Here is a 22566-nt window from a genome sequence, read left to right on the forward strand (position 1 = left end):
ATGACACTGCCACGTGACTAAAGGCTGTAAGACAATGTGGTAGACACATGGAATAAAAAGAAGTGTTTTCATCTTTTTAAAAATTAAAAAAAGGCATGTCCAAAATTACATGTCCACTGTTCTCTGTTAACCATTTCTTGCCTTGTTTGGCTGGGGTATGAATAATTTTGTTCCTAACTGTGTCTCTCCCCCCGCCCCACCTCTCTCTCTCTCTCTCTCTCTCTCTCTCTCTCTCTCTCTACATTTACAGAAAAGCCCATTGTGGTATTCCTCAGTCCACAACAATGTACATATATATATATATATATATATATATATATATATATATATATATATATACAGTTAAGAACAAAATTATTCATACCCCTGGGAAATATTGATTTAATGCTGATTTGAAATCTGAAAATGACACTGTCACATGCCAAAAGTTTGTAAGACAATGTGGGAGAAACATGGAATTAAAAAAGAAGGGTTTTCATCTTTTTTTAACATTTTTACGAAAAATGGCAAGTCCAAAATTATTCATACTCTTTAAATAATCAATGGAAACCTCTTTATTTGCATTCACAACTTTCGAAATGGTTCTTATAATATCTACCTAGCCTCTCCATGTCTCCACAATAATTCTAGACCACACCTTTTTAACAGCAATCCAGGTTTTCAGTCAGGAACGGTAATCTGCCATCACTCTGGCCTTGTGCTCACTTTTTTTTGACGGATTGAGGTCTGGACTCCCAATGGGCATCATTGATCCAAAACATACAGCCAAACAAGGCAAGAAATGGTTAACTGAGAACAATATCAACATTTTAGAGTGGCCCAGCCAGAGTCCAGACCTCAATCAGTCAAAAAAAGTTAGCACAAGTCCAAAGTGATGGCAAATAATCGTTCCTGTCTCAAAACCCAGATTGCTGCTAAAATGTGCGGTCTACAATCATTGTGGAGACATGGAGAGGCTTGGCAGGTATTATAAGAACCATTTTGAGAGCTTTGATGGCAAATAAAGATGTTTCCATTGATTATTTAAAAAAAAGGGTATGAATAATTTTGGACATGCCATTTTTCATAAAAATGTAAAAAAGATAAAAACGATTATTTTTTTGATTCTATGTTTCTACCACATTGTCTTACAACCTTTTGGCATGTGGCAGTGTCATTTTCAGTCAGAACAAACATATTGGTCAAGAGAATATTAACATTACATCAATATTGGCCAAGGGTATGAATAATTTTGTTCTTAACTGTATACATAAGCAAAGAACTACCTGTAGTATGAAAGGTTCTATATGCAATACTTGGACAGGAACAATCTATATGAATTAATAAATTTTACATATGCAACATTTTAAGATTTGATATATAGATTCTATTGACAGAGATAAGAATATGCAAAAGAAAATGTGTTGTCACAGTCCATTCAAAGGCACAGATATATAAAATGTATAGCAGATGCTGTAACACATGCACATTTAAACCTTCACCCAAGCACCCTATTGGGTGGGTGATGAACACATATTCATCTTACAACCAATTGTGCACAACATACTAAGCATAGCATATAGACATCCTGCTGGGGAGCTTAGTATAGTGACACTCAGGCTATAAGGGCCCAAAGCTAAGTAAGCGCTCTACCATTTGTGCCTTTACTGTTGACGTCTGATAGGTTAGGAGGTCAATAATGTTGGATAAATTGTGGGTCAAAATGGATATAAAGACAACATGCACAATCGCAGAAATAGGGTACACTATTTTTTTTATCTGTGTTTTCTTTTAGAGATTTTTTTGAGAATACAACAACAAAGCCAGAATCTGTTTCATATAGCTTGAAATAGATTTGCCAGGAGGTCTTTGGGGTGATATGACTTTGCTATAGTGTGACTTTGAACTATCTGTAAAGTGTTAATTATACAGGTTGCAGGATGAGTAGGATCAGGTTCCCACCAACATCATCACCTAATTTATATAGGTAGCAAATTTACTTTAATGTAACAATTACAGTAATTTTCAGTAATAATCAGGAAAATTAAACTTTGCTTGTTTTTTTTTTCAATCTGTAAATGTATATTAAATTAATGCATGACAGCAATATTTTGAAAATAATTATACAAATGATTCTACATGTCATTTTGTATTAGGGAGGTGCCTTTAGTTCATTTACCACGTGCGTTCCATCAGCATAAAATTCGGTCCTAGAGGCAAATGAAAGTCGCCATCTCCTCTGAAAGGTGGCACGTGTTTTTTTGAGTTGCCTGCAGTGGCTGTGTGGTGGCGCGCACCCTAGTTCATCTTTCATGCATGGACTGTAAGCTTCTATTTCGATTTCGATAAATTTCTTAAGACGGATGGAGTTCACAACATTCTATGACAGAGACGCAAAAGTTCACTGGAAGATAACAGTAGATCCTGAAACGGGTACTTGAGAACTTACACTGAAAAAAAAAAAAAAAAACGCTTCACACGTCAATGGCAAACAGTACTGGCAGGAGCACTGGAAGGGATGAGATTCCATCTCGGATCCTAATGGGATGTGTCTTTGTGCTGCTTATTTTGTGGACGCTATTTGGAAACTTCACCGTTTGCGCAGCAGTTTTGCGATTCCGACATCTGAGAGTCAAAGTCACAAATATCTTTATTGTTTCCCTGGCTTTATCCGACCTGTTGGTGGCCGTATTGGTGATGCCCTGGAAGGCGGTCGCTACGGTCTTGGGTCACTGGCCATTCTGGAAATTCTGTAACACATGGTTGGCTTTCGACATCATGTGCTCTACAGCTTCCATTCTTAATCTCTGTGTAATTAGTCTGGACCGTTACTGGGCCATCTCCAGTCCGTTCACATACGAAAGAAACATGGACAAGAAAATAGCCCTCATTATGGTCAGTATGACATGGACCGTGTCAGGCGTCATCTCGTTTGTCCCAGTTCAGCTTAACTGGCACAAGGCAGAGCAAGAGACAACTGAAGTGGTGACAAGCCAAACTATTGATAACTGTGATCCGAGTCTTAGCAAGACGTACGCTATATGGTCCTCGATGATCAGCTTCTATATTCCTGTGGCTATTATGATTGTTACTTACACAAAGATCTATCAGATTGCTCATAAGCAAATACAAAAGATATCCTCTTTAGAACGCGCCGCTGAGCATGCTGTTAACTGTACATCTAGCGAGTTTCCTTGTCCCCACCCGAAAGCAGTAAAGTTGTCAAAAGAAACCAAACTCCTCAAAACGTTGGCCATCATAATGGGTGTATTCGTGTGCTGTTGGTTCCCTTTCTTTGTCGTGAATTGTACGGTGCCGTTTTGTCAGGAGCCACAGAATGACGAACCAAAGTGTGTGAGTGAGACGACGTTTGAAGTGTTCATGTGGCTTGGATGGTGCAACTCATCTTTGAATCCGATCATTTACGCGTTCAACACGGACTTCAGGGAAGCATTCGCACGCCTTTTGGACTGCTGCGGCGTCTGTGGCAGCGAACCACCGGGGACACTGGTCATGAGCCAACATGCGTCCAACAATCAGAACAGTTCGTTGAACCTTGCTGTTTCATATGTTAACATGGGGCTGTATATTCAACCTGCGTAGAGGTAATATACTGCGATCCCTATCCCGATGTGAACATTTCCCCAGATAGGATAATTTTAACTTTTCAGCAGTAGGCCTACTGTATGTCAGTGGTAAACTTTATACATCCTTTATAAAGTTTATCGAGGATCAATTTATGCGCATTTGGAGACAGCAGGAAGTCACCAACATCGTAGGCTACCTGCCCCATGTGGAGCAATAGTCTATTCTATAAGCACACCCTTAGCAATAAAGTTTTCAAAAAGAATAGTTCTTCGTTCCAGTTCCAATTACGGAAAATCAGTCGTTGAACTTGAATGGGACTGTTGTGCCCGGCGTTTGCCTACCGCTTTACTGCATCTTTGATGTTCCATTAGCATTCCCAGTGATGCAGCCTCTTTGCGAGCCGAGCCCACCTTCATAAATAATTGGCTATTTCACTTTTATGAAAGGGTCGGTGCTTCTGTTTCACTGAGCGCATACAGAGAGCCCAGTCATGCACTGTGTCAGAGCGGAACTTCCGTGAGGTCGGGGTGTTTGCGTTGTCTTTGTTGACATTCATGGTTGGATATTGGAGAGCACCTCAGATGACGCCTGAATTCACATACATTGCTTTTTGCTACCGGGCTACATTTTGACATGTAAAATCATTCCAAACACATGCTTGGGCAGCTTTAACTGTGATCTTTTGAAATATGCATGAAAATGTCTTTCTACATTTCTATGGGTTACAGTGTGCATTGAACATGTGATTAAGCGAAACGGGCCTTACAGAGTGTTGTTATTTATTCAGGATCAGCCATTTCGGTGTCAGAAGAAGAGACATGAATAAACCATGCAGATTACTATTTTTGTGCATGTGTGTGAAATAAATTATGTTGCATAAACACGAAACATGAAAAATGTATTTGACTGTTGCATTTTATTCATTTCAGCTCACTTTTTTATTTAGTGTTATATATTAAACATAAATGTTTATCAAAATAATGTCACAAATATCAAAGTAATGTCACAAATGCTGTCCTGCTCTTATTAAGCTGTAGTATGAATGAAATAACCTCTACGCTTATAGATCTGAACATTTCAAACTTGAAACATTCTACTGACCTTATCCTTACCTGTTATTGATTTGAACATTGTCAGGGGATGAGTCAGTCAGTAGTACATTATTACGAAACTGGCCTATTTTCATTCTTGTGAAACAGAAAAAAATAAACAGTGCCAGGTCCTGGTCAATATAAAACCCCCTCATTGTGGACCATGGACAGTTAATATTTGGGATTCATTATGCTAAGAGAGACTGTTCTGCTGAGTTGCCTTGCACTGGGACTCTGTGCAGCGGCTGACTGTAGTAAGACCCTCATGTACTATTCAGGCTGTTATTTTATTATTATTTTATTTTACTATTTCATTATTCATTTGAAAAGCCAAGAGATGCTGCTGTGAAAGGATCACTGCAAAAATGTAATTTTTTTTGTTGCCAATATTTCTTCTTAGATACAACTACCCATGACCTTCACAAAAATCTGAATTTAAAGAGACATCATGCCAAGATGAGAATTATTGGCCAGAGCTGCAAGGAAATTAAAGACACATACAATGTGGATGAAGGTAAATAATCACATATGACACGTCGCAAGGTGTTATGTCTTTTGCATACCTGTCCTGTTAACATTTTATAAAGACGTGAAAGTTACTGTATATCTTAACTTATTTTTCTGTGAGTGCTTCTCAAACCATCTCATAAAGTTCCCCAAGAGGAAGAGGTCTTTTCATTGCTTGTACAGCTAATATAAAGACCAGGAGCATGTCTCCTTAGACATGTAAATTAAGGAGGATGCTAATCAGATAACCAAAAATGTTTTGTTTTTTAATAGACGGCATTTACTACCTTATCACTGAAAGTGGTGTCGTCTACCAGACATTCTGTGACATGACCACAGCGGGTGGAGGCTGGACCCTGGTGGCCAGTGTTCATGAAAACGACATCCTGGGAAAGTGCACCCGGGGCGACCGCTGGTCAAGTCAAAATGGAGATGACCCCAGCAAACCAGAGGGGGACAAGACCTGGGCCAACAGGGTTATTTTTGGAACTGCAGAGGGTGCCACTGATGACGATTACAAGGTACCTTGAAAAAAAACATACTTGGATTTTTATTTGATCTACATGTGATATTTTGAAGACAATCATAATAGTTATATTAGGATTCTCAGTCTCTATTGAGGACCAACAATAGTCTGCAGATTGTAGGACTCTCAGTTTGTGTCTGCCGTTATAAACAGTTAAATGTCTTCCGAGATGCAACCTCCGTTGGATATGCTATTAAGCTTAGGATGACAGAACGAATGAGCTGCAGAGTCAACATTATCACACCACAATAAGAGGATTACGGTGAATAAAACTGGGTCAATATATTGTGCATTTCGTGCAATAGAGTTCAAAATGTCAGTGACATCTGTGTGCAGTCATCGGGTCATGGAAGGATTTATAACTAATAATTTATAAGTAGTTCTCCCTGTCCCTTTGTGACAGCATAACACTGATTAATATTGGGGCTTTAAAGTAGGGCAGCAATGTGTGCCTACATTTGCAGTCACGAGACAAACGGGTCACCCAAACACGGATAATAAAAAGAGTGTTATGAGAGCAGAGATTCAGAACAGACATTTAAAGACATAATTGTTGCTATTGTTCTGTCATATATTGTGTAAAAAAGGGCCAACAACTTCAGATCAACCAGTCGCCTCAGACACAACCATTTCTTAACCTTCTCTCCACAGAATCCTGGGTACTACGACATTAAAGCCAAGGACGTCTCTATATGGCATGTACCAAATAATGAAGAACCTGGACTTTGGTCCAACTCCTCTATTCTGCGCTACCACACAGACACACATTTCCTCGATAAATATGGAGGAAATCTTTACCATTTATTCAAGGTACAAACCTTAACATCCACTGACATGAACTGATAGGCTACATGTATTTCAGTGTAAAGCATGGCACTGTTAAAGTTATTCATTCTGCTTCTTGAGATCTAGACCATGTATCTGAACATTTGAACTATGTAAAATACAGAAACATTTAAGTCAGTGGCATACAGTTTGAGGAATATCTACAAACATCTGAATGTAATCATATACAATTGTTACACAGACACATGTCCAGGACTCATAGATTAGAGATCTACACTAGTCTTTATATTTATACAGGCATGGAAGTAATGTATTAAGCCGTAAACAGTGTTGTCTCTTTGTGATCTGGTGTGCTCTGAAGCTCCACCCTGTGAAGTATGGCATGGGGGAATGCAAAGGAGGCAGTGGAATCCCAATCCCTGTCATCTATGATGAAGGGGATAAGGAATCTACAAGTGAGCTCTATGGGTCTGCTGTAAGAGGTATGGGTGGATGGTGTGATAGGCAAAAAATACCTTTATTCCATGACATCTAGGAAATGACGACTTATGTCATCTTATTGCAGATGAATTTGAACCTGGCTTCGTTACCTTCAGGGTATTCAACAGTGACAAAGCACCTATGGCCATCTGTTCTGGCATCAAGCCAACTGGATGTCAGCCTCAATATGTGAGTAAAGCAATTTCATATGTTATAAATCAAGAATGTAAATAGTCTGAAGACTCTTTAACTGAAGAATCTAACACCTTATGCTCTTTTTCAGTACTGTATCGGTGGAGGGGGGTATTATCCAACAGGCACATTAGTTCTGTGTGGGGACTTCAATGCTTTTGACTGGACGATATTTGGTGGGGCTGGGCAGCACAAGGCAGCACAGAAGATGATAGATGCATCCATGCTTTTATTCTACCGCTGAAATTACAGATTTAATTGTGCACTGATACAACTGCATATTTAAATAAAATTGTGATACCAATAGAATCTACTTGTGTTGTTTGTTTTAATGGCATAATTTAGACAAAGGAGCATTTTAGGAAAAGTGTTTCTTAAACATTTGAAACCTGCTGATATGACTGCATATTGTCAAAGCTAACCTCCTAATCAAGTGTTAAGCATTCGTTAAGGGTTGACCACTGCATAAAACGGAAAGCAGAATCTATGTGACAAGCAAAAAGCTACAGTGTCCTCCACATTTATTTGCACCCCTTGTAAAGATACAGTAAGTAAAAAGTATCAAAAATGATCTGGAGCAAGTGGCTAACAACGTCCCTACCACTTCTGGGTGGTATGCAAGGAACCAAGATCTGAAGCGTACCTGCAGTCATCTTCCAATCCCACCCCATCATAATAATCATATTTTGGCATTTTATCTTTTCTTTTATTGTTTCATGATGAAAACAATGAGGGAAACCCAACTTTGAAGGCAAGCAAATTGATTCTGAAAAGAAAAGACCTTCATTTGTTTTTAACAAAAACACATAGGCCTATCCCACAGTTGGCAGGCCAATAATGGGCCCGGCCCAGTAGTTGAGAACCACTACTATTCTGCATTTTCATTTTAAGCTCACCCCGCTGGTTTTCTATGGAGTTCAGATCAGGGAACTGAGATGACCATGGCAGAAACTTGATTTTGTATTAAATACACTATTTTTACATTGATCTGAACATAGACTACCTTTTGGATTATCTTATTGTAGGCTACGCACCTTTTTAAATTGTCCTAGAATTGTTTGCTTTAAAACAATGTTTGTTGTTAGTTGTTAATGTAATGTTATGTAATGGATCATTGACCTGCTGGATTATCCAATCATGATGACCCATTCTGTCTTCCAGATTTTTTATTTAAACTGTCAGGTATTTATATAGGCTACTGTAGGCCTATCGGTATACTGCATTTAATACATATTCTCAATAGGCTATATTTCACATTATGTGGTAACTTCCCATTGTGTTTTCCCAGACGTCTAGATTCAGAAGGAGAGGTAGGCCTAGGCCTTTACTGTAGACTACTGATATTTGGCAAAGCTCCCTATCTATTTTCATTGGCTACTCATTATCTCACCTCCAGGCTACTGGTGTACTGCAGGGATTTGTACTTGGACCCCTTCTATTTTCTATTTACACTACATCCTGAGAAATCAGTCACTAACATGCCTTCAAAACAGCCACTTTTTGTACTGTGCAGGACCATAGCTCGGCAGGACTTTTACGTCTACGCAACAACAACCCGGAAGTTATTGCCACACTGGTCGCAGTGTGTTCCGCTGAAGAGAAGCAGCAAAGCTTCCTAAATTGTTTTCAGATCTATTTCAGTTAGATACAATTTTGACTATATGTTACTTGTTTGAGGGGTTGATCAGCACATGCATTGGTGCTATTTTGGGATTATTAGCTAACCTATCTTAAAAATATTGACTTTTGCGCGTTCATCTCCATTGGAAATGTCTGCGGAGGAGGCGGACAAAACCACGACTGATGCTAGCGCGGGTGACGAGGAAGAAGAATGGCTATATGGAGGTTTGTTGTAATGTTGTTCTAGCATTAAGATATTTAGAGATGGAAGTTACGTTATTTTGACGAATTGTTACAATGCTCACCATGCTGGTGCGACATTATAATGTTTGCTAATTAACGGTAAATTTGACATAAACGTAGTCATTTTGGATGCAGTCAACTTTAGCAATAGCATGGTGCGTGCTAGTTGCAGCTAGACTATTATTGCTTTGGTTCACTCGAATGGTTCACTTTGTCGACATGCGGCGATTGTTTTTTTTAAGTCGCGTTAATGCAACACTGTGATATTCGATAGCTCGTGCGGCACTAGTTTCTTGGCAGTCGCATGACTTTGGGAAATGTTGCAAAATTAGTAGGCCCAAGTTCCAACCTTAGCTTGCAAAGCGCTGTTTAACGTGAAGTTACATGATCAGTTTTGCTGTATGCTTAGCTTCTTGCTGCAAGCGAAACTGCAAGTATTTGATCATATAGAGATTATTTCGATATGTATCTCTGCAAACGTTCAGGAAATATTGTCTGTTGCTACTAGTGTAAACTGTCGATAGAATGTGCTTTACCCATCTAATATTCCCAACTGGATTTGCATTGATGGCTGTGCTCTGGTCAATTAATCTTGGCCGTGGACGTAGCAGTGGTTAATAGCTTTCTTCTTTTCTGCTGTGTGTAGATGAGAGTGAAAATAAAGACAATGAAGAGGAAGAAGCCAAATTGACAGCAGCTGTAAGGTGGGTCTGCAAGGTCTCATTTTGATGGGTCACTAACCTTCACTGTTAGCATGCTGGATGATAAATGCTTATTTGAAAGGGTCTGTGTTTTGTAAATGCTTATTTGAAAGCGTCTGTGTTTTGTTTGTCAGTGCTGCTCCACCTGCCCCTGTCACAGAGGAAGCCACAGGCAATGGAGTGACCAGTCAGGTAAATTACTCTATGCAGGTCAAAATTGAGGGGAACCAAATACACTTTTCCATTTACACTTGTGGCTGCACTGTGCTGATGTAATTTCATGTTTATTGTATTTATTCATCAAACATTTTACTGCAGCGGTGTTTTAATATACGTTTTAACTACTCTGGCTGTGCAGTTGCTATTATGGTTCATGAGTGACATTTTAAAAGAACATTATTATTATTTTTTTTTTTATCCAGAGTGACTTTCATTTTTGTACAGATAATCATTTCCGAAATTCATGATCAGTATGTTGCTCAGTTGCGCCACAGGAGAACATTTTACATAAAAAATGATACATTTAAATGATTTTCCCACCAGAAAGAAACACCTGCTGAAGATGAGGACAGTGACAGTGACAGTGATGATGATGACGATGACGTCCGAGTCACCATTGGTGACATTAAGACTGGACCTCCACAGTACACGTAAGTGTTGCATTAAGTTGCTGTCATATGATAACTCCTGAGTTTGACTGATCAAGATCGTGGTGTGCTGAAACGTTAGTCGCGTCCAGTGCTATTCTTCTGCTCCAGCTCTTCCTTTGGGTTCAATCATCGGAAGTGGCCTATTGCACTTTGCTAAGTTATCTTATCAGCACAGCAAGACTTTTCCCAACCAGTGTGACTCTTAACACAACATTCTATGTTGTAGGACCTATGGCGCCACACCAGTTAACCTAAACATAAAGACGGCGGGTAGCAGACCCTATGGGGCAGGTATGCATTCTGAATATGTTAGCTACTGGTAAATATTTATTAAAACCAATTTTTCTGTACCCTTCATTACATCTTGAGACCATTTACTGGTTTGTGCAATATAAATCATGTCAGTCTTGAATATGTCCAAATATTATGCAGTGCAATTCATGTATTATGTGTTGGATCTGTGTGCAGCCTCTGCCAAGCTGAAGGGGGTGGACCTGGAGGCCCCTGGCAACATCAATGGCGTCCCGGTACTGGAGGTTGATATGGAGTCCTTTGAGGAGAAACCCTGGAGAAAACCAGGTGAGCATTTGTTAAAGACATCCAGTGTTGTTTGTGCTGTGATTTGCAGTTGTTCAGTTAGTACATTGTCCATGCCAGTGAAGGCATTTGCTTGAGTGTTGGTAGCACAATGTACTGTTCTATGTGAGACTGGAGGTAGCTGTAAGTCAAATTAACAAAGTTAGCAATGCAAACATCTAGTTAGGAAAGCAAAAAGGAAAGAAAATAGGCAACCAGGAAAAGCATCAGAAAATGGTATATCTAATAAAGAGAATACAATGTAAAATGTTTTAAGGATCTATTCCAATGACCTTTTTCTTTAATAGGTGCTGACCTTTCTGACTACTTTAACTATGGCTTCAACGAGGATACTTGGAAAGCCTATTGTGAGAAACAGAAGAGAGTTCGTATGGGATTGGATGTTATGAACATTTCCTCAACGACCAGCAAAATCACAGTAAGTTATGTCAGTGTATACTGTCTCATCACAATAAGTTATGTCAGTGTATACTGTCTTTTATCACAGTAAGTTATGTCAATGCAGACTGTCTGTCTGCCCCTGATGGCATACTTCTTTGTCTTTTATTCCCTGTGAGCAATTCCCTTATTCCCTTATTCCCTTCTATATCCTTATGTTTTACCATATCTTCTAATTAATCTTCAATCTTCTTCTAATTAATCTTCAAACATCTTCTAATTAATCTTCTTAAATTCTTCTTCTACTGTGTACCCAACCTGTATCTGACCCTATTGGTCTCTAGCAGAATGCCTATGTCCAGGAAGAACAGGTCACCATTAACTTAATTGTTGGTACTAAATATAGGCTGTGCTGTAGAGAGAACCGGTGTTCCATGTCCTTTCATGATGCTCCTTGCTTTTAGGTGCAGCAGGGACGAACAGGAAACACTGAAAAGGAGGTGGTGAACCTCACTCCCCACACCATCAAGCCAGATTTCAATTCCCCAACAAACATATACAACAAACCTGGAATAAACCCAACCAGGTAGGAAACCACCTCTGACTAAGAGAAGAACCCTCTAAACTACAGAGGTTTGGGTTGTGTATTCTCTTCTTCCATCACTGATCAGCAGCAGTCAGCAGACGTAACGTATTATACAATCTATTTGGGTGAAGTAGACTTTAAGATTCAACAAGGCTCTCACCCCTGATGGTCCGTGAGGATGTCTGCCTTCAATGAATGTTGTCCACTAAGGTTCCTTTGAATTACAGTTTTTTTCAATTGCTTGAATGCTTCTGTCAACTCTGATATCATGTTTTCACAACAATGTACACACATGCCTAAACAGAAGCACCATGTAAAATGTGTGTAACCACTGAAAATGTGTTAACACATTTACATAAAAAAAGACTATTGCTGTGCTTAGAAGGTGATGTTGAAGTTGATTTGGCGATCGAGTCAGACCTAGTGTCCACACTGTTACTCAAGTGTACCAGGTGATGGAGCAGTCAGACCTAGTGTCCACACAGTTAGTTTTCATCTATTAAGTTTGAGTGCATTGTATAGGGATTGAATCAGAAGGGATCAAAAGCAGCACGTGGTACCAGTCAGAAATACAGTACATGAGCGGTAGGTCTCCTGTAAACAGACGACTGATTAAAATGATAGTCCAGTGAAAATATAATCATACATATACTGGCAGCTTCACAGATAGTTTAGAGTTGAAGTCCTCAAACCAGGAACCTTTCTTATGTCGCTAGCACAATTTTGCTATATTGTCTCACTGAAAACGAAAGCATGTTAAATGGGATGACAGGTCAGAGTGTTAAGAGTGTTTTAGTGTTTATATAAGATCCAAAGGGAGTGTTGTGTGCTGAGACTGAGTGTTGTCCTTCTGTGACTGTGGTGCTGTTGTGTTGAAAGAGGGGTAGTGGTAACTCTTCTCTCCCCTCTGCTCATGCGCCCATAGGATATCCCCTCCCCAGTGGACAGGCCCTGCCAATCAGGACATGTCCTATTATACGTAAGTGGGTGTGGCCGTTGCCGTGGCGTTGTCATCACAGGGGCTAAGAGTGGCTGAGGGTCCTGATGCAATAGTAGACTGTCGCTCATGCGTTTTCGTGACACCTGTTACCCACAGGAACTGATCTTTGCTTCTGTTGTTGTTTCATTGAAGTTACCCAGCATACACATTTTTTGTCTTGGAGATAAAATACAATAGTCGCACCATCTCCACCAGGCAAATGCATGGCTGGACCATCTCCATGGGAACACTCATCACAAAAACACATTCCTCTGACCTTGCACATCACAACGGAGGCATCTCATGTGTGCCAGTATGATGCTGCGTCTGCCCACGTGTTACTGTGTGCCCGTGTTTCCTCTGAGGTCTGGTGAGGTGGGCCAAGCTGTGGCTTCGGGGATGTGTGCATGTTCAATGCCATCTGAGTGTGTGTGATGACTGCTGGATTAGGATCCCGTTTTCATAGCATGTGTACTGCTCATGTCCCATGGAGGTTCATCATTCGATATAACCTCATTTATGTGTGTATTTTTGCTTTAGGAAAACAAGTGGCACAATTGATGTCATTGGGGGAGGGACTGCAACCATTAGTCGGGTTGAGGGACGACGACGCCACAATCAAGAAGGGAACAATATCCAGGTACGCAGAAAATATTGAAAAACAACCTTTAATCTACTGCACGGAATAAAGGAAGCTCCATGTACCTATCCATGTCTCGCTATTTAAATGATTTTGTTTTAAAATGACTGCCAAAGTGCTCTGTTGTGCTCTTACCTTCACTTGCCATGGTCTGCTAGACCAAAGCAGTGTGATTAAAGTCATCTGTTCCTCCGCAGGTCATCTCGGAACACTCCTCCTCGGACGCTGAGCCAACACCGGCCAAGATGCCCCCCTTCTTCCCACCAGGCCCCCTTCCTCCCAACATCCCGCCTCCCCCGTTCCTGCCCCCTCCGCCCAACGTCAGCACCGCCCCTCCACTCATCCCGCCGCCCAGTAAGCTCCTCCAGCGCTACACCACTCCTGCAGCCTCTTGTGTCCTGACAGCATGCCAGAGTCCGACTGTCGCATAGCATAGAATGCTCTCTGTCCACAATGAATCTGTTACATATGCCTTTCTAGCTGTCATGTTTAACGTGATGGTAATTTTGATACCATAGATTTAATAGAGACCCAGTCAGACCAATAGTATGAAAAATCAGGAACAGAGTTTATTTACAATGATGCGCATCAAGGGAGGGACAGCATGACTTCACCTAAAGATCCATCAGCTGCTCTAACTAGACAAGGAAATAGTTAGGGTTTAAGTATCCTTCCAGGCTGACGGGAGATGGGGTTGGTCATCCCATCTCACGTGGACTACACTGAATCAGACTCTGATTAGTGGCAACCTGGCAATCCGGAGCAGATAGCTACTGACGCAGCCATGCAGAACAGTGAAACACTGCAAAGTCATAATATTCCTGCTTATCTCTAAACACAGTCACACACAGATATACACAGGGACAGTACAGATATCATACAGTTATTACATAGAATCATACTTTTAGTATCAAAGTAACCCACTAATAAGAAATGCAGAACATTAAACCATATATTGGAATATTGGACATAATGTTCTATTCCACTTTCTCTCAAATGTTACATATGAGAAGAAGGAAAATAAAAACAGGGCGTTGGTTGATGTGATGTCTGTGTAGCTTTTTTTGCCCAATAAAGGCTGGAGCTATATGAGTACATGACTCCCATAAAAGGCATTAACGGTGTCCGATCATGTTAGGGATGAAGATCAGTTGTAAGCCTGAGTTAGTGTATTAGTGGATTAAGAGCAGTCATACTGGTACACTTTGTAACTGAAACCATTTGTTTTTTCATAGGAATTCCCATCACTGTTCCTCCTCCTGGTAAGGCCTTTTGACCACACACATTTAAAAAAATCATTACCCAAGAATGCTTTAGGCATACAATAGTGTCTTAATAAAAGAGCCTCCATATTGAGCAGCTGGACGTGTATGTACTGATCTGATAACTGTATTGTGTTGAAAGGTTTCCCTCCTCCGCCTGGTGGCCCTCCTCCATCCCTCATGCCCACAATGGACAAGTAAGTGGTGTCTCGTCCACCTCAGTCTGTTTCCTCATTCATACACTTTGTACTCTTGTCACTTGAAGATGTTTGTGGTTTAGCCTTTAATATAGTTTGTTCATAGAGTCCATTTCTAAGTTGTAAGGAGAGTGCATTATGTAAAAGCACTGCTTTAACAGCATATTTACATCGGTGCCATGTTCCATTTGCCTCGTAAGTGGGGACTGGGTGTTGCTTCGCACAAATGATTATCTTTATCATTCTGTTCAACAAGGTAAACTTGTCAGTTTTTTGTGACTTGAAAGTTTATGTAGAGCCTTACTCTTGCTCCACTAGATGTGACCTCTCACATTAGGAATCGCTTCCATCAGATTCCGAAATCTTCTTATGTACATGTCTTTTATGACACGACGCCACTCCCATTTTTCTTCCGCCACCAATGCTGCGATGCGAGGCTGGGCTCAGTGACCGCACGCTGGCAGAACATGGCAGTGTTATTTGGTGTCTGCAGTACTAACCCTCTCTCCGTGTGGTGTGTAGTGTAGGGAATTTGGCTGCCATGTTTAGGCTGCTACGTTACAGAGCCGGTGGCAAAGAGAACAGGATTCTTATCCAGGCAGCAATGGACAGCAGTTTTCTAAGGCAAGAGAGGCAGGGAGTGGCTCAACACACAGGCTATGTATGAGGAGGTTGGAAAGGATGAGTATAACAAATGTCATGGGGAAGGCTGATTGCTGCTGCGTAGATTTTATGAGATGATAAATTACGATTAGGTTTAAGATTAAATGGTTAATCCCAAAGATTAAAACAGCTACTTTAAATTGGACTTGCTTCAGCTGTATAATGAAAAACCTAGGATGTTTAGATATGTATATGAGTGATTTTTAAAGTTTTAAAGTCACCGGCTCTATTTTACAGCAGTGGGCATCCTGGTGGTTACGATGGACGTTCGGTCCCTCCTTACCCTTTCCCTGGAGGTCAGTGACACTCATCTGCCTCTTCATTTTTTTTCTTCTTTTATCGTTTATATATAAAAAAGAGGCTTTGTGTAAAAGATTGGAAAATGTGATCTGGAAACTCCAACTTGGGTTTTCATAAAATTCAATGTGGAAATGTGTGTGAGAAAGGGATAATGCTTGAAACCTACATGCCAAGTACAGCAATAGCACCTACTGTTATTTCTCTTCCGTTTCAATGCCTCTCTCTCTGGATCTGTGCTTTGCTAGGTGGCTATCCGCCTCCCATGCCTGGAGCAGTTGCTCAATGGCCCACCATGATGGACAACTCCAAACAGTGGGACTACTACCCCCGGCGCGAGAAGGAGCGTGAAAAGGAGAGGGAACGTGAGCGGCCGAGAGAGAGAGCCCACGAAAGGGAGAGGGAGCGGGAGCGAGAACACAGCCCTTCAGCCATGGGTTACAACAGGTGCACTGAAAGCGCCGTCGGTCACATGGAGAGTAGCAAGTACTGACACCAAAGCCTTTTTACGTGAGGTATTTTCAGAACTGAGATGATACCATAGAGACTGTGCTTTAAGTAAAAGAACTACTTTTTTTTGTGCAGTGACGAAGAACGGTATCGGTACCGTGAATACCCTGAGCGTGCCTACGAGCGACACCGCGAACGAGCCAGCCGAGAGAAAGAGGAGCGACACAGAGAGAGGAGGCACCGAGACAAAGAAGAGAGGGCACATAAGTCCTCCAGGAGGTACTGTGCAACATTTTTAACACTAATGTTTTTTAACAGTCAACAAATGGAGCATCGTCTCATTAATTCCAACATTTAATCAGCACAGTCATTGATGGACACGGTTTTACTGTTTTGTTACAGCAGTAGCAGGAGGCGGCACGACAGTGAGGAAGGGGACAGCCACCGCCGGCACAAGCACAAGAAGTCCAAGCGCAGCAAAGAGGGCAAGGAGCCCAGCGAGGAGCGAGCTGGAGACCAGGAGAACCAGGAGGCCATGGAATAAACGAGCACCTGTGCCCTTTCCGCCACCCCCCCCCCTCATCTCATTCATTTGCCCTTCGCCCCCTTGGGTCTTTACCATCTCTTTCCATGGAGCACTGTTGTTGATTGTAAATCATGCCTGGAGAGAGTTGTCGGCACCATCACCTCACCCCATCCTATCTTTATTTGGTCCTGATCAGAGTTCATTGTAATTTCTGTGAGATTTGTTTTTGTTTCTTCTCTCAAAATGTACCATGTAGATGTCATGTTAAATTGGTAAAAAAAAAGGAAACGCTAAGAATTTGTAATGTCTTTCTTGTTTTTAACCTGGGTTGTTTTTATACTTTAGCTTAGGAGAAATTAAAACTCATTCCTGATGAATGCTGATATGAGGGAAGAAGGGTCTGACTGACTTTTGACCATAAACAATATCAGAGTAACAAAATATCAACAACCACAAATGTAGCAGGAGTCAGTCCTGCTCATGTTTGATTATTTTATTACTTTACATACACACTGTACACAAATATTCTTATAAAATATGTCTTGGGGGTTAGGACAAAAGTTACAAAGCAAGCAAGGTGAGAGACCAGAACATAATCATAGAACCATCTGCACTCATACTCACAGACACACCACCTATGGCCTCAAGTGGCTGTAAACCAGAGACAAGACTTAAAAAAGGAAGAAAATCAATATGGTATCACATTTCATGAACCAAGTTTTTCAAAATGGCCTCACTCCAGCAACGCTGAGGTGTCAAGCCTCTGTGTGTATTGGAAAGATCCTCATCTGACTCTCAGCTCAACTCTGTAAAATTGTTATAAGCTTATTAATGAAAGCCCTGAGGCTTTCCTTCACACATGTAAGGCCCGAGTGTGACTTGGCGGGATGTCATCGCCTGACGATCAGTATCGGAAATGGCAGCTTCTGCTACATCAGCTTTCTTGGCTCTACTGATGGCACGCAATGTCCACAGAAACAAAACAACATTTCACACTGTAGACAGTGTTCATACATAAACTTATTCAAAACCTGAATATAATGTAGCCCTTGGTTGACCCAGGACTAGTAAGGAACAAGAAACATACAAATCAAATTGGCCATGACCTTTCATCTCCCATGTGAAGAAAAATCCTAGAGAACCAGTAACTAGGAAATGCAGAGAGGATCTGTGGAGACTTGTTCTGCATTTCAAACTTCAAGTGTTCAATTTTCTAAAATAATAAGTCTTTCATATCTGTTGTATGTATTTATTAATAGGTTTATTTATTCTTTCTCTTCATAAGGAACCAGTCAACTGCCCTATTTTGCATGACTTTCCAGATGCACAGAGAAATGTACATACATACCCACGCACACAGACACATTCAAATAACACAATAACAAACGTCATGACAAAAATGGCTGCCCTTCTTACTGAGCAGGTAAACAAAAGATCCAAATACTACTAAAAAAATGAGAAACTTAGAGATACATAGTGAAACCAAAAGATGAAATGATATTTATATTTGGGTTAAAGACCAGGGTGGGGGTGTAAAAAGAAATCCATTCTGTGCTGCATCATTGTTTAGTGGTGCACTGAGTCACTGGAAAAGATAAACCACCTGGAAAATGTGTGTGATGAGGAAAGGGAGAGGGTGTGTGTGGGGCATCCAGGTAGTTGCAGTCATTGTGTGATTGTCTCTTCTAACAGTGAAGTTGGGAGCAGGGTGGGGTCCAAGGACTTGAGAATGTGTTTTAGGGAAATAGGGGTAGATGCATTGTGCAGAGGCTCCTCGAGTGTTGCTCCTCCTCAGATGATCACCTGTATTCCAGCCTGCTCAAATTCAGAGCGTTGGCTAAAGGGCATTCAAGAACAGTGGCAGCTGGTGCACAATGATGTCTCTCACTGTTCAAAGAGGAGTTGAGCAAAGAGGGCCAAATTTGTTAAGAGGGTAACGTGTGTGGAATCAGATCTGAAGTGTGGAATCGGGAGGTAACCACTCCAGTTCATGGTGAGACATAGGAGTCCATCTTTTGTGGCCTTTTCCATGTCCATCCTTACTAGGTGAGCAAGAGCTTGGGGGTGATGAACCCAAACACATATGGATGCCCAGGCAATCCCCAGCATTATTGTGAATGGCCATGTGTAAACAGGGTCTGTCTGTCTGTGCAGAAAGGGTAGATTTAAGAGGCAAAACCAGTTTCTTCTTGAAAAAGAGTTGAACTGGAGAGAAGCCACATGACAACCGTGACAGTACCGGAGCAAGGCACCATGGGCAGACCACACCAGAGGCTCGTGGGGCAAACCCACATTAGTCAGGCCTGAAGATGGGAATCTTGGGTAGAAACTCTATGAGTATGACCTGTGTTGTGAATGAGAAGAAATTATCTGTAAGCAAAATAAATCACCATAGTTCGCAACGGTATGAGCATATCATTGTTACACTGACAACGACTCAAAGGACAAGTCTGAATGACTGGTTGACTTACATATTCCATCATGTTGTTGGTTTCACACTTCCTCTTGCTCAACCTCCAGTGCAAACACAACTAGAAACAAGACCAAAAGCAAATACATTTAACATCATGGACTGTGCCAAAAATGTTATAGAGATTTGAATGGCTGCTCCACAAAACAATTACCTTGTGATACAGTCTGCTGTTCTCCCATTCCAACAACTTTTCTATAGACCTGCGAGTCTGAAAAGAAGAAAATGTTAAAGGGTGTCTTTTGTTAGAATGCTGCAGGGTACAAGGAGTGGGCATCACATAATAAGGAATTTAAGAGATAGAGATAACCTACTCTCTTGCTAAGGCAGATCACAGGCCACAAACTGAAGCCTAGTGTACAACAGCAGCATAGGCAACCGCACAGAAGCCAGCGGACGTTCACTGGCAAAGTCTTCTTCAAACAGCCATTTACTCGGTTAATACTGGATTTGAACTCTTCGGGTGCAACCTAGACATCAGAGGAAAGCACAATGTGTCAAATGAATGACCTTACCGATGACTTTACAGACATAACACACTGTAAAACCTCATTGGACATTGTTAAGTCTTGTTGTAGCCCTACTGGCTTAACGGAGACCTCACCTTCCCAGTAAGTGCTGAAGGGAATTCTGACTCAAATTTATTGCTGAGTCCAAACCTAGGATGGAGAGAAAGACAAATTAGCAAAGCTGCCTGACCGGTCAATGATGATGCCGTCCAGGCGCTTTGATTTGCAGTGTTGCTAGACCTAACGTTACTTAACCAATGTCACGCATATCAACTTGTCTCCGCGAAGACCAAATGTCAGACAGCAACTCACTTTATCAGTATTTAAATCTCCTTGCTAGACAGGCCTTTAAGCATACAGACTACAAAAACGACAGTAGCGGGAGATGTTTCGGGACTGAAGAACTGAAGAGACAGCATATTTTATTAACCCCTAAAAAATCAGCTAACGTTACCGTCGCAAGGGTGGACTAAATTATCGCTAACATTTCTCAATCGACATTCGCACACTGGCGTTAGCAACCACCAAGCTAGCCGAGAAGACTGTTCTGCTGGGACCTTCACGGCGACAATCCTTCCCAATAGAACATGGCTTAACCTGCTGAACTTAAGTAAAATGCACAATGTAACACATTAAACGACACCACTTTTACCACTTTTATCACTTTATCCTCCCCGGTATCTTACACAGTGACGTGGCCGGATCCGCGCACTACCACCGGGTCCGGAGCATACTTTAGTAGCTGCTCCTCCGCGGCCCTGTCTTCGTCTTCCTCTTCTTCCTCCTCCTCTTCGTAGATCTCGTCAAAGTCCTCCATCATTGCCTGTCTCGGCTTCTCGCTTCTCGGAAGAAGCGCCGAGATAGACAGTATTTCCAAAACAGAGACAAGCTCCCGAGCAAAACTTGGTTGTACCACGACAAAACGGGAAAAAATCTAGAGTATGGGTAAACTATGAACCAAAACATCAACATCCGCCGCGATGAAGGTAATGTCGCGAGATAAACGTATTTGCGTCACTACATAATCTACGTCACCACGTACCTAGATATTTGAAAGATATCTGTACATGTAATAATACAATAATAATAATATTTCTCCCCTTCCCATAAAAAGTAATTGTTTAGCCCAATCTTATCTGGAATGGGAATGTATTTATTTAAAAGAGGGACACTGCACAAATAAACATTAATCTTTTAATGCATGTAGCTATGTCTTGGGCCCGGCCAACAATGGCTAATTTCCACCTGTAGTCCCTGGGCAGTACAATATAATTAACTGTATATCTGCTAAATATATTAATAAATCCAAGTTCCCCAATCTTAGGCCAAGCTTAACAAGTCTCTACTGAACTTGTCAATAGGCTCTGGACATGTCTCTGACATCGTCAATGCATGCCCATATTGCTTGATATTGCACTGTGTAACACTGTTGATCTGGAAGGATCATGGCCCTTTTAGTTGGTTTTTAATTAACTGGTCACTGTGTTCATTGTGTTGTTAGGTGATACATGGGGACCAGGATACATGCATCGTTTGAGCAATGTTGCAGGGCAACCATAACCGGTTCCATGTGTTCCGATTGAATGATTAAAGTTCTCAAGAAACTTGAGGCTGATGTGAGAGGGATTATGTGTGTGAGCCACCTACACATGCACTTTTTTGATGTCATCCTATCATCAAAAGTATTGGCTTTACAAAAATATTTGGAAGTATTTTTAAAATACAAAAATATACGCCTATAAAGTATTTTGATACAAAATACGAAGGCATTTTCTTCAATTCAATAAAATACAAATGACAAAATACTCATTTGTATTTGGAATACTGCCCATCCCTGCTGACATTTAAACTATTGATGTAACAATAAACAGGCTATTCTCCAAAATGAATTGTTTCACTGTCTATCTTGAGCTATCTGCATGCGACTGTGTTGTAATGAGATAATGCAACTATTTTGTAATCCTAGTTTTCTGCAGGGCTAATTGTTTGAGGTAGATTAACTAGTTCATGAAGCAGCCAATTGTATTTATATTGTAACTAATTAGCTATAATGTCCTTTTTGGCTAAGCATTCCCATTCTCTAGATAGGCTAAATGAACACGTCATATGCACTTACAATTGGAAACAACTATGGAAAATATGAACCAAATATGTTTGGAATAATGACAGCATTGACAATGTATAGAAATTGACTAAAATATGACTAATAAGTGAAAGCAGCTCTTGAAGGTGTGATTCAAATGAGAATTGAAATACTGAATCAAGTTGATTTAAGTTGTATGTGCATGTAAACATTTGAGCTGGCTCAAAACATGCAGGCATAGCCTCCTTTGCATTTATTTTCAAATCACTTCAAATGACAATTTGTAGAACTGTCTCTCTCTCCAGACTAATCTCTCCTGAAAAAGTCAAATCTAGCACCGTGAGACTGACACAGAGCCTATAACACACCAGTCAAAATAAGACACAAGGAACAAAATGGACATGTATATATTTTGCATAAATATGGACACGACAGTTGAGTAAATATCATTAAACACAAAGAGAGGATATCTGTTGAAGACATAGTCGACAGGCAGATGGTTACTCTTCCCAAACGTCTCCATACAGGTTTGTACCTGGGCAGAGTAAGACAGTGTAAAGAAGAAT

The 22566-nt window shown here is 40.8% G+C and overlaps 4 protein-coding genes across 6 annotated transcripts; 3 read left to right on the forward strand and 1 right to left on the reverse strand.

Annotated features, from left to right (window-relative positions):
• The first annotated feature begins 2241 nt into the window (after window positions 1-2241).
• On the forward strand, window positions 2242-4444 carry LOC125302238 (D(1B) dopamine receptor). The gene has a single exon (XM_048255347.1). The coding sequence runs from the start codon at window positions 2464-2466 to the stop codon at window positions 3580-3582; it is 1119 nt and encodes a 372-aa protein (XP_048111304.1). The 5' UTR covers window positions 2242-2463; the 3' UTR covers window positions 3583-4444.
• Window positions 4445-4823: 379 nt separating this feature from the next.
• On the forward strand, window positions 4824-7458 carry itln1 (intelectin 1). The gene is made up of 7 exons (XM_048252154.1): window positions 4824-4912; window positions 5059-5172; window positions 5439-5686; window positions 6343-6501; window positions 6839-6959; window positions 7043-7146; window positions 7241-7458. The coding sequence occupies exons 1-7, from the start codon at window positions 4849-4851 to the stop codon at window positions 7391-7393; spliced, it is 963 nt and encodes a 320-aa protein (XP_048108111.1). The 5' UTR covers window positions 4824-4848; the 3' UTR covers window positions 7394-7458.
• A 1225-nt stretch (window positions 7459-8683) lies between these two features.
• fip1l1b (FIP1 like 1b (S. cerevisiae)) lies at window positions 8684-17232 on the forward strand. 3 transcript variants are annotated; one of them, XM_048259091.1, is made up of 17 exons: window positions 8684-8994; window positions 9659-9716; window positions 9848-9905; window positions 10257-10363; window positions 10590-10654; window positions 10832-10942; window positions 11248-11378; window positions 11803-11924; window positions 12850-12903; window positions 13444-13543; window positions 13741-13897; window positions 14779-14805; window positions 14948-15002; window positions 15903-15961; window positions 16211-16448; window positions 16548-16691; window positions 16818-17232. In XM_048259091.1, exons 1-17 carry the CDS (start codon window positions 8919-8921, stop codon window positions 16954-16956), a joined length of 1701 nt encoding a protein of 566 aa, XP_048115048.1. In that variant the 5' UTR covers window positions 8684-8918; the 3' UTR covers window positions 16957-17232. The 3 variants fall into 3 exon arrangements, with proteins under 3 accessions (XP_048115048.1, XP_048115041.1, XP_048115056.1); XM_048259084.1 differs by having other exon boundaries at window positions 8688-8994; window positions 16815-17232; XM_048259099.1 differs by having other exon boundaries at window positions 8688-8994; window positions 16211-16409; window positions 16815-17232.
• Window positions 17233-17416: 184 nt separating this feature from the next.
• chic2 (cysteine-rich hydrophobic domain 2) lies at window positions 17417-20890 on the reverse strand. Its single transcript, XM_048264686.1, has 6 exons — window positions 20604-20890; window positions 20013-20067; window positions 19723-19878; window positions 19563-19619; window positions 19410-19469; window positions 17417-19282 (listed from the first exon to the last, which is right to left on the reverse strand). Exons 1-6 carry the CDS (start codon window positions 20735-20737, stop codon window positions 19232-19234), a joined length of 513 nt encoding a protein of 170 aa, XP_048120643.1. The 5' UTR covers window positions 20738-20890; the 3' UTR covers window positions 17417-19231.
• Window positions 20891-22566: the final 1676 nt, after the last annotated feature.

The sequence above is a fragment of the Alosa alosa genome, chromosome 1, assembly GCF_017589495.1.
Source record: "Alosa alosa isolate M-15738 ecotype Scorff River chromosome 1, AALO_Geno_1.1, whole genome shotgun sequence".
NCBI classification, from domain to species: Eukaryota; Metazoa; Chordata; class Actinopteri; order Clupeiformes; family Clupeidae; genus Alosa; species Alosa alosa.